Raw genomic sequence first — 12,722 nt, 5'->3', positions numbered from 1 at the left:
AGACTCCAGCTTAGATATGGCTATCTTTACTTCGTCTAAATCGGGAGGACGGGATTGTTGGCTTTCGTCGTCTATGTTGAATGGATCATAATTCCTGACAGCGGAATTCGGTTCGTCGTCACCTTTATACAGTGTGCAGAAGTGGTCCTTCCATATCCTCAGCGTTGCCTGCGGTTCCACTATGATGTTTCTAAATATATTCGTCTTTGCAGCTTTCGGTTCCAGTTTTATGTATTTGTGAATTTAAGTTTACCTGCTCATAAAACTTTTGAACTTCATTTCTGCTTTTAAACATCTCAACATCTTCGACCGCACGCTTCTCATATTCTCTTTATCCTTGTGAGAAGTCGGTCTTCCTCTTGCCTCTTCTGCTCATAGAGCTCGTGAACAGCTATCATCCTGCTATGCAGCTCCGCTTTGTGTGCCTGTTTGGTTGCATTTGCCTGCCGGCATTCCTCTTCAAACCAGGGTTCTTTGTAAGTGGCTGCTTGAAACTCAACAAGTCAGAAGCGGCTTCTCTGATTGCATCTTGGCAATATTGTCGCTGGTTCTCGATATATTGTGTTGGTGGCAGAAAACGTCGAGAGAGGTTACTTGTAACTTGGTTGAAGAAGGATTTGGCGATCTCTTGCGATTATAGATATTCGATGTTGTTCCTTCTTCCGGCATCTCTCTACTTAGCCTTGGGTCTGGAAACTCGAAATACTACCTTGGCTAGATCGAGGTAGTGGTCCGAGTCAATGTAAGCACCTCGGAAAGTATGGACATCCGCGATGCTGGAAGCGTTTCTAGCGTCGATCGCAATATGGATAATCTGGTTGACTGTAGATTGATCTTGAGAACTATAAGTTCCTTTGTGGATATTGGCTACCACGGCGTTTCGACCTGCAGTAAAATCTATGAGCCTGAATCCGTCCTCGGAAATGTTGTAGTGCTGGGTGTTTTTCCTGATTATTCCACCAGAGATGTCTTCCCTTCCTAGCTTGGCATTAAAATCGCACAGGACAATTTTAATATCGTGGCTGCGACACTGCTCATATGTTTTTTCTAAGAAGTCGAAGAACATATCTTTTGTGTTGTCGTCTTTCTCTTCTGTGGGGGCGTGCGCGCATATCTGCCTAATTTTGCCGAATTCAGCCTTGATGCGGATGGTCATGAGGCGACTTGTTGCCTAAGTATATCTCCAATGACAAAACCGCATCCAAATAAGCGCTGTTGATTTTCTCGGTAGCAGCCGCCATCAACCTCTTTTTGCCCGGCCAATCCCATCGTTTTTCCTGGATGGTGGTGATGTCTGCTTTATAGCAGTCTAGAGCCTCTGCTAATTCTTTGGCTGCACGTGGTCTGTTAAGGGACCTAACATTCCACGTGCATATCCGAAGTTCGTTGTCCTTAATTTCTAAACACAGTTTGACTATAAATCGTGTCATCGTCAAAGTTTTGTTAGTCACCGAATTGACAGTGACAATCAAGCACTTTGAGTACACATGCGTCAACGTATTTTGAAAAAATAAAATAAAATGGTAGTAGATGGAGTATTCGAGTGCACGTCTATCTCAAAAGGCTTTTCTGATATGAAAGTGAAGTGAATGTTTTCAGTTATAACTGCATCAGAAGGCATATAAAGTCGGTTTCCAAGAGGAGAGGTTACTGTAGTTTAGGTCAACATCCACCTTCTCGGCAAGTTCTAACCAGTCTTTACAACATTTACTTCAGGATTGGATTGTTTGAATAACTACTTTTTTTGGAAGACGATAATTTGGCATGTCCAGAGCTTTGAGGATGTAATCGACCTGCAGCTGGAGTGTTTTATAAATAAGGGCGATATACCTGATTTCAACATGATCATGTAGTTTGGCGTACTCGAAGGAAGGTGGAAAGCCCGTTTAATGTAAAATCTAAGTTTTTCCACTTGTTCATATTTACGACCTCCCCAAGCTTGTGCCGCATATAACATAAGTGATTCCGATACAGTTTCGAAGACCCTGAATTTACTGGAACGCGTAGTTTTCTTCTTATTAAAGCATTCCTTCCTTGCTACGTTTATAGCTGTCGCCTTAACAAGTTTGTCAGTGAGTTGTATTTCCATGCTCAAGTTCTTAGTAAAGCAGATTCCTAGATATTTGTATTCTTTCGCCAACTCTACTCTTTCACCATTATGCTCACTTGCACCCGATCTTTCTCTGCCATTCTTAAAATCCATCACTTTGAATTTACTTAAATTTACCACTAGATTCCACCTTTTACAACATTCAGCAAGCTTATTTATCATTAGCTGAAGGGACTGAGGTGTATACGCGATTAGGACAATGTCGTCAGCGAAAAAAAGAGCTTTAACGAAAACGCCTGGCATTCGATTCCTGCTGGTAATGCTTCGACGATATCATCAATGAAGATTGCAAACAAGCTTGGACTGAGTGCACAGCCCTGTCTAACTCCTGATTTCGTTTGGAACCACTCTGATAAGCATTGGCCATTCCACACTGATGCTTTGGTAGTCCTGTATAAATTTTCCAATACTGTAACGAACTTAAGCGACATTCCTAACTGGCAAAGCTTGTAAAATAGGGCATTGCGATCCACGGTGTCGAAAGCAGCTTTGAAATCAACGAAGAATGCAGATAGCTTCTTATTTCTCGATAGAAACGAGTCAGCAATCGAGCGGAATACAAAAATGTAATCGACGGTGAGGTATCCCGATCTGAAGCCAGCTTGGAACTCACTGAGCAGATTATTAGAGTGTATCCATTCATTTAAACGGCTGAGCAGAATCGAAATAAATATCTTATATGACGAGTTCAAAAACGAGATTCCTCTGTAGTTTTACGGAACTTGAGTGCTTCCCTTTTTGTGGATTGGGAAAATCAAGGCATCGCTGAACTGGTTTGGGATGGATCCTCCCTCTAAGATCTGGTTGAATATTGCTCTTAAAGATACAACAAGAGTATCTGTACCATATCTGTAGAATTCTGCCGGTGTACCATCTGAGCCCGCAGCCTTTCCATCTTTTTGGTTGTTTATAGATACAAACACTTCTTCCCTTGAAATTGATGCATCTAAAATATTATTTTTGAAGCCAAGTTTGGTATACTGAATCTGAAACCTATTTGGCGCAACTGGGTTTAACAATTGCTCGAAATATGTTTGCACTCTGTTTGAATTAAGACCCCTGCTAATAGTAAATTTTGTTCCATTAAGTTTTCAGAACAGGTTCCAAAACTCAGACGACTTGTTACACTTTAAAAGCTTTTGTGCTTGAGCTTCCGAATAGTCTTTTTTCGGCAGAGAAGTTTATAATTCTGATTAAACTCCATGTAACAGTCCTTTTAAAAATGTTTATTATACTTCCGATATGAGCTCAGCTCATAATTATGAAGAAAGATTAATTGAAAACAACTTCCTCTTGTTTGAGTTAATTTAACTATCAATGGCAATAAAGTTGAAAGGAAAACAAATTATTGCTAAATGTGGGCAGGGAAATAAATACATATGTGTAATAATGCAATACATCCGTGAAATTCAAAAGAATTTCATTTCGGTATATTTCCTAATGACTCATTCGCAGAAATTATCTTCATCACCGAAAATTTACTATAAGACCGACAATTCAGAAAATTCTAATTACTTCCAACTGTGTGTCGGCAAGGACTCCTACACAATAATGTACTTTATACAAATACATGCAATCTAAACTAATTGTTGTTCTTCTTAAAAATAGAGTCATTCCGTATGTGATTAAAACTTCACCACGAATATGTGGTGGGGTTTTGTGTTGGCGTGCACATAATGTTTATTTTAAAAAAACAAAATAAATAATAATATTTAGCGCAAATAGAATTAAATGAAATTACCACAAATAAAAATGAAGCCCAAAAATGCCGTCCTTTTTTGTATTCCTTCTTCAAGCAAACAAACAAAAAAGATCCGAACGAAAATTATGTCCTTAGGAAGTTTGATGGGAACACAAGAAAAACACACTCCAGAAAAAACAGCAAACACCTACTCGGCAAGGACGAACTGCGTCGACGATACGATGATGATTACCTACTTTCCCGCCACCAACAACGATGGTACTTACCTGCTTCTGTACGAACTTACCGAAGTAATTACCTGGAGATACCAGGACCCAAACCAGAAGAGTACATTACCTTCATTGATGGCATTGTGCTGTTGCTGTTGCTTTTGCTGCTGGTTTTCCTGTTGAACACTTTGCAATACGTGAATTCCTGAAACGGGTGCAACTTCTGCACTTGATGCACCAGAATGGCTGATGGCCGAAGCAGTCAGAGGGACATGAATAGCAGCATCGACAGGATGCTTACACGAGCTGGTGTTTGTGTTGTTGCCAATTTTATGTCCACATGTGCCACATCTTATTGACTGAAAGAAAATAAGAAAATGAGAATAAGTAGTCTCCCAGCAGTTCAACAAGGGGGTGCGGTGTAGGGGGAGATGGCATATGGACGAGGAGGCTAGAAAATGTAAAGGATATAGTTGCTGGTGCAAGGAAGCGTGCGAAAACGAAAACGAACAAAAAAAAGAGGGGGAATAACTTGCACAACTTTTATATGGATCCTTGAGAGGATGAAAAAGGACATTCTCTCTTCTAGATGTAGAGTAGACGGTTGGTAAATATATGCACTTCTTTGCAAGTTCTCAGCATCATGTTATAAGTTTAACCGATTGCATTTTTCTATATCCTAGGGGTTTAATGTGTATTTTTTGTTTGTGGAAATCTCTAGTAGTATAGTTTTATTTACAGCTGTGGCCAAAATAATAGTAACAAAGATTAAATTTTGGTAATTTTGTCTTTACCACTTGTCTGATTTAATAAATCTAAAATTACAGTGGCAGACATGTGCAGTGCATTTAAGAAAACACAAACGTCAACAGGTTTCTCTTCAAAACCCACCTATGTCTATTAAATCCTGTTGTCACCTCCACGCAGTGAACATGGTGCGCGTAGTGACTCAACTGAGGAATGCGTTCTAACCGCAGTGAAAGTTGTTGAGTTGTTTCCACAAATGTAACCCTCAATATCCAGACCGCAGCTGAGGAATTCTCGAAATAGAATAAGAGGCTATTGCGACATATTCGGTGCCCAAGGATATCCTCCTCGGGTTAAGCATTGAAAACCTGTATCAACATTGTCTTGCAGCCAACAGATATGCCGCATATGAAGTGCTAGGTTATTCACTGCCACCACAGAAACCCCTAGTTTGACGACGAGTGCCGGCAAGAGAACGTAGCTAAGCTGTTGGCGCTGAACAGAAACACCTGAGCTGTTCGAAAGCTCTACGAGCAGAGGAGGAGAGAGATGGAAAAAAGGGATCATGAGAACCGCACGATCGAGAAGATAGGGTACCAGCCACGAACCGAAGACTTAAAGGCGATCAGGGGAACATCGTAGTAGAACCGGAGAACCGGGAGATAGAACCACTAAAACTAGTCGACGCAGATCAACAATTTCGCCCACACGATGACGGCGATGGCTTGGTAGGGACCCTACACCAACTCTTCTCCAAAATAAGGTCGGATGAAAGCATGTCCGATGAGTGAAGTCTCAGCAGAGTTTCCCCAATACACACGAAAGGAGACCTTCTGAATTGCGCCAACTACAGAGGCGCCCTATCTGCATTAAGCTTCGGTTCCCATCAATCACCGAAATCAAGCATCAGTGAGCGTGGTTAGTCGACAGATGGGGGACTGTCTCGAAACCTACCGCGTGCTGTTGTCATTTGTTATTTCTTTCTGTTGTTCGTTCTCTTCTGTCTATCTGTCTGGTATTAATGTCTTGTGTTGTTATCACCTTACATGGCCTAGTCGCTCAAGTTGCTGTGTTCTCTACTCTGTACATTTAAGTGCTGAGTAGTGTGAAATGTAATGTAATGTAATCCTCTCTGCAGTATTATGTGAACGCCTGAATCCGTACGTGAACAACCTGATAGGTCCTTATCAGTGTTGCTTCAGACCAAGAACGTCCACCAATCACCAAATGTTCACATTACGGCAGATCTTGGAAGAAACCCAGAAACTTCAAATCGACACCCATTATCTTTTCATCGATTTCAAGACCGCACAGACAGCATCTACAGAAACTATCTGTATAGAGCCGTGTCTAGTTTTGGCCTAGTTTTGTCATCCCTGTCAAACTTATCCGTTTTTGAAAAATGACGATGCAGAATGCACACTGCTCTATTAAGGGTGGCAAAGAACTCACAAATCCATTAGATGTCAAAAAAAGTTTTAGACAAGTCGATGCACTGTCATGCGACTTCTTCAACACCGTTCTGGAAAGAATTGTGCAAAACTCAACGGTTAACACTAGATGCACAAGCTTCCAAATGTCAATGCAATGATGATGTCAGTGGAGCGTCACATAGGGAGCTATAACTTTTGGGGAGTTAAGTATATTGCCTACCTTACCTAGGCACCGCTATTAACTCGACACCAGCGCCGAGATCAAAGAAAGAATAACTCCTGCAAATCGGTGATTTTTTGGACTAAGAAGACAATTAAGTATTAAAATCGTCTCTCGAGTATCTAAAATCACCATCTATAAGACACTTATCATCCCGGTTCTCATTACTGGACCCTTTCAAAGAAATATGAGAGAGAGAGAGCAAAATTCATCGGGTGATTTTTCGTCCCGTCTTTTAGATCGAGATTAGAATAAAAGAAACAACGAGGAACAGTGAGAGCTGTACAGCCCGACTTAGATAGCTGGGTCCAGTAGAGCAAATCAACATCAACGGTCCAGCCCGCAAGGCCTTCGAATCCAATCCCGAGGGACGATGCAGTAGAGGATAACCGCGGCTCAAATAGCGGGCGCAGGTGGGAGAAGACCTCAAACAACTTAGCGTGCAAAACTGGAGAAAGATAGCTAGAGACCGAGCTGGCTGAAGACGCCTATTGGTTGAGGCACATGTCCCCCCGAATTTTAGCCCCTCTTTAAGTAAGTAAAGCAAAAGTGGCCATGATGGCGTTGATGTACACCTAAATATTTGTTTATGTGTTAAAGGTACAAGTTTGGCCCTAGGACACTTCTTTGCGTTACAACGGCGACAATTTTGTTGGGTCTTCCCGGACTTTAAATAATTGGTTGATACAAAGAATGTCACTATTTTTAACTTATTCCTGTAAAAGTCACTTTGCAGTTTGTCCTTAAGTCCCAAGTCCTAAGTGCCAAATTGTTTATTATGAAATTAACTTATTTGTAGACTATCCAGGACTTTTCCGCATTTTGGCTTGAAATGAAATCAATTGATATTAAAGCAAAAGCGTTCCTCTGCCGGGCGTAGTTTCTGCGACTCGATGATGAAAACGCGTTATTTTGGTGTTTTTGGACCTTTGAAAACCACTCAAAATTGGTGCCGCTAGGAAGCCCTGCACTATGATTAGGCATAGGTACATAAAAGATGTCCGCATTTCCCCGCCAAACGTCACGTCACCGAGAATGCATTTTAAGTTTGACTTAACTTTGGAATGTAATTTTCGGAGAGCTTTCGGTTGCGATATATTTTATTGAACTAAAACTTTTATCAAAAGATTTGCTTTCTCTGTAGAATGTGGCTGAGTCTGTAGAATGTGGCCACCTAAATGTCTGTCGAAACTGTATTTGAGATCAACGAGTCGTAGGAATTAATATGCAATGCATTCGAAGAAATCTACTTGGTGGATTATTTTTGAACTAAGAGATTTAGTTCGTTTTTAAGATGATCAATTGGTTCAATTGTTTGCAAGGGCGATCTTAGGTTTATTAAACTTTCAAGTTTATTAACGAGCATCCTTTTCACCTTATGATGACATTTATTGAAACAGACCATTTCAATTAATTAGTTTTCGTTTGAACACCTTAAGGTGCATTTCAAACTTCTTAAAACCAGGAAGGCATCATGGTTTACAGTGTATATTCTTACAAAATGAATTCGATGTTGGAATAAGTTATATTTTCGTTCTTGGTATTTCCAAAGCATTTGTCATCAAGCTCTCTTATAGAAAATGAGTGCACTCCTCCACTTAAAGAATTTAACAGTAACCCTCACACTTTTAGAAATGCCTCTCAAAGACTCCCGCTGCCAACTTCGATAGTGCTGTCAACAGATTAGTTCTTTAGCTGCACTACGCGAATGTGAAATGCTTTACCACACTCTGTCTTTCACAGTCATTGGGGAGTTCCAAGCAAAAACCAAATTCTAAAGACTAACGCATGAGATGTTTCTTCAAGTATTCCAAGTATTTTGGCCATGGCTGTATGAATATATTGAGGGGTCCCGTAGATGAAGTTAAAACGAAAAAATAGTGTAAAAAGAATATCCTCATGTTGTTTGCTAAGGATTTTTTGATTAAAATAACTTACTGCATTCGAGGAAGGGATAATATTCGCTGCAAATATATGAGGGAACATATAGATGAGATTTTTGTTCGTTGTTCCATCCAACTTCTTGATTAGCAAGAATTCTTGTGTTCAGGGAAATAATAAATTTTAAGGGCAATTGTGCAAAAGAATAAGTTGGACGCAGACTTGCGAGGCCAAGGCAACAACAATCCGACTTTGAGCTATGACATTAAGATATAAATTAAGATTTCTCAAGATTAATTTCATATATGTTTTTTTTGTGTTTTCTTTTGGTTCTTGTGGAAAAATAAGATGATTGAAGTTCAAAGGACTGACGTTTCTATTACTTATAAGTTGATGGGAATGTTCGGTACAATACGAGTATCCACTTGGTGTAAGCTCAAAATAACAAAGATATAAAATGTTTCCATTCGCATGGTACATAAGGAAAGCTTTGCAGTAGAAAGTAGGTAAGTAAGTAGGTCTTAACGTAAAGTAGATGCACTCTATTGTTAAGGGAATGTAACTGTTCAAGTTGCCTTCGTAATAGAAACATGTCTGCATAAAATATGTATAGGTACATAAATATTTGATATATACTCTTTTTTTGTTTTGAAAACCGAACTAAAATAAATTCACTTTAACTTTTTAGTATTGAACTTTTCGATTTGTACTCAGCTAAGGAAAGATTTTTGAACTTTAAGCTTTATACTTTTATTCGAAGGTACTGTGATTTCTTTCTGTTTTTAAATTTTGTGTATTTTGTTATAATGTTTATTTACTTTTAAACATACTCAGGGGTAGGGAAACTTAAGTAAAAAGGTAGGGTTAAATTTCAATGTAAAGGGTTTTGCAATATTGACTGGTTGTTTTTGAAAGCTCGTGGTAGCCATATTGCTTCTTTTACTTTCTGTCTTTTAATCTGAAGACAAATCATTATAACAAGATAAAAGGTAGAGCAATACGTGCAAATTATAACATCTTATTGTGAAAATGAGTGTTGTCTAATACTAAAAATGTAGTCATTGCGCCCTTTGTATGGGTGTCATGGGGTCCTTCCAACGTTTGGTGGCAAGATTTAAGACAATCAGCCAAAACGCGTACGTCTACGAAACAAAAGATCTTCCGAAAAATTGCTGCTGTTCTTAAAAGTGAGTAGCAGAATCCGATATAGTTAATTCCGCGTCGCTCACAAGAACTTGGCCTGTCGCAGACCGCAACATGACGAATTTTGCATCGTGTTTTGGCCCTGCACCCATACAAAATCCTACTGACAAAAGAGCTGAACCCAAACCATACGCAGAGTCGTGTGTTCGCTGTTGGAAGTTTATCCTAATTGTTGTCGAAAATCATCTTTGTAGCTAAGCCACAATCGCGTGTTTAGTCGTGCCGACTTTGGCTTACTGAAGATAAACATAGGACTTTTATGAGATTTATGAGAAATGTTACCTCAAGCCTTGTGATCGTTTTTATGACAGCTGACAATTTTGTAAACATCCGTAAACTGCCTTCTTAACTCCCAGGTTTGAAATTACTTTACGTATGGCAAATTCTTAGGTCGCTCTTTATGACACATGATATCGTAAAACATCGTAGAGTCGGTTAGAAGCCTGTCAAAAGCCCGTCCGACCTAAGACGTGGTTGTTGTTTAACCATTAGCTATGAGTTGAGGCTAGTTTTTGGATGAATGGGTACGTGAATAATCCACGTTTCTGCCAAGATTTGGACTTTGATAAAGTAACCATAAATGACGGTATTGTTTGGTGTAGATTTTGAGCTGGAGGTGTCATCGGTCCGTACTTTTTCGAAAATAATGCTGGGCAATTACCGTCAATCGCAATATGGATGATTTGGACAGGGCCGAATTGAGGGGAGAGCAACCGGGTGTAAGCCCCGGGCCTCCACAAACGAGGGGGCTCCACAATAGAGACGTCAGAAAATTTTTGTTTTAAACTCCAACTAGTAAACACTAGAAAACATCTTTTCCTTTAATATTTTTTTTTGTCTTTTACCTTAACCTACAGCCTACAGTACTTTGTAGTTTGTACATAAATGGTTATTTAATTAAATTATTCTTAAAACTCCAATCAGGCAATCAGTGAAATATCAGAATCATATGACAATGCTGCAAACATAAGTGGCAAATACAATTGGATGCAGGCTCTTATTTTGGAGAAAAATCATTTATCGGAGTTCGTACCTTGTTGTGGTCACTCTCTAAAGTTAGGGCGAAAGGCAGCTACTAACTCTTGTCCATCGGCTGTTTAATTCTTTGATTTTGTGTAGAATTCGAACACGTTTTTCACAGCCAGTACAGAGCGGCACCGAATTCTGATTGAGAAATTATCGGAGAAGAAAAGCAGTCAGTTTTTAGTCTTGAAAAAGCTCAGCGACCCTCGTTGGTCTTGTCGAGCTGAAGCTACGAAAGCCTTACTCAACGGCTATTCGGAAATCGAAGAAGCTCTAACCAGCTTATCTTTCAATAAAGAGTAAAAAGACATCGTGAGGAATGAAGCAACGCACCTTCTACAGAAGATGAGTGGTCTCGAAACCGCATTTTTACAACATTTTGGAACCATATCTTGGAGCGATTCAACGCTACAAACAAGATGTTGCAAGACCCGAAAATGATTCTTGAATCGGCAATGCGTGCACTAGAAACCTTGAAATCATTCGTGGAATCCAAACGAAATGATTTTGATAAATACGAGGTAGCAGCCAAAAAAATATCCCATACTGAAGAATATGTACAATCACGCACCAGAACGAGAAATGTGGGGTTGAATCCGCTCGATTACGGAAGAGCACAAGACGCAAATCTGTCACCCAAAAAAAAATACAAAGTATCTGCCTTCAACTCAGTGATTGGCTAGTTTCCCGTTTATTTTACTGAAAGATTACAAGCCTATGAAGCTGTATACGTTCTTTATTTCGATTCCTGAATCACATCGAGAAGAAGATTGCTAAAAATTTGCACAATTATAAAAATAGGCACAATGGGACAAAACCGTCTATCGAAGCTCTCTCTACTGAGCATTGAAAGCGATTTACTCAGAGAACTGGATTTCATTGAAACCATCAACGATATTTCGGTAAAAAAAAGCTCGAAAGGTTCCGTTCGTTCCCTAAAATTTAATTCAGATAATTCTTTTTTGCGATTATATTTATATGTGTTTGTTCAATACTAAAGGAATCTGCTTGGTTTCACACGAAATTATTTATTGAAAAACTCGAGTGAAAAAAAAATGGTATACTTTATTTTGAAAATAATTTGGAGTGAGGGGGCCTCCGCTCCTTTATTGCCCCAAAGCCTCTTTACCTCTTAATGCGCCCCTGGATTTGGACACCGAATACATATGATTTTAACAGGATGGCGCTATTTACCCCACAGCTTAAGAAGCAAGATCGTGTTATTGGACCACTTTATGCTTTTTGTTGTGGTGCTTTTTAAAGTCGCAGGTCTATGCAAATAAACCGGAAATCACCTCGGCCCTTAAAGACAAAATAAACATAATAAATCAACTTTCAATGTAGGACGTTCTTACTATCGGTCCCCTTTGTAGAATTGAAAATTTTGTCATTTCCCGAGGTCTCAAGGTCCCTAGAATATAAATCAGACATTTTTAGAGGATTGTCTGTAAGCGTGTGTAAGTTAGTACGTCCGTAGGTTCGGGATAACATTTTGTGTCGTTCATATCTCAATAACCATCAGCGGTGTAGGCTTCAAATGGATAAAAACATCGAAATTGCTGTAAGTACTTTTAACAAAATTGAGTACCCAATTGGTTTCTTGACCCTAAATATCCCAAAAAACAATAACACGAGCGACCTCAATTAAATCTATTTATTTATTTATATAATGCGACGTGATATAAAAATAAAATAATTAAGCAAAAATCTATCAACTTTTATTTTATAATGAAAGTAACAAAAATGTTTTATCACCTCAAATATTTGAAACCCTAAAATAATATTACCTTCGGAATAATTTCATGCGACGCGAAATAACATTTTTGACTAATTTTCTACCGAAAAAAAAACTTAAAAACTCATAGTAATCGGTCCGATTTGTCGAATTGAAAGTTTTGACATTTCTCGCCGTTTCAAGGTCACTAGAGTCGAAATACAAGATTTTTAGAGAGATGTTTCGATTCGATTCGATGATACGATTCCTTGGCAAATCCCATAATCGCCGAGCAAACGGAACCAAGTCCCTTGTTAGTGACGAAGGTTGAGCTACAGCTCATCTTCAATTCAATAAAAAACAAAAAGTCAGCAGGCGTCAATGGCATATTTAACGTTGTACTAAGACATTTACCGATGGAAGCAATTGACATTAACACCACGCTCTTCAATAATGCATATTATCCAGTGCATTGGAAAA

General features: G+C 39.1%; 1 protein-coding gene across 5 annotated transcripts in view; it reads right to left on the bottom strand.

The window, feature by feature from the left end:
* The window catches only part of LOC129942471 (uncharacterized), an 86,636-nt gene that overhangs the window by 69,175 nt on the left and 4,739 nt on the right, over window positions 1–12,722 (bottom strand). For all 5 annotated transcript variants that reach the window (XM_056051440.1, XM_056051441.1, XM_056051443.1 and 2 more), the window contains exon 2: window positions 4,149–4,380. In XM_056051440.1, the coding sequence (XP_055907415.1) occupies window positions 4,149–4,380 (232 nt within the window). The remainder of the gene's footprint in view (window positions 1–4,148; window positions 4,381–12,722) is intronic.

Source organism: Eupeodes corollae, chromosome 1, assembly GCF_945859685.1.
Source record: "Eupeodes corollae chromosome 1, idEupCoro1.1, whole genome shotgun sequence".
NCBI classification, from domain to species: Eukaryota; Metazoa; Arthropoda; class Insecta; order Diptera; family Syrphidae; genus Eupeodes; species Eupeodes corollae.
The sequence above is the reverse complement of the archived record's forward strand: the minus strand, read 5'-3'. Positions and strand labels throughout refer to the sequence as shown.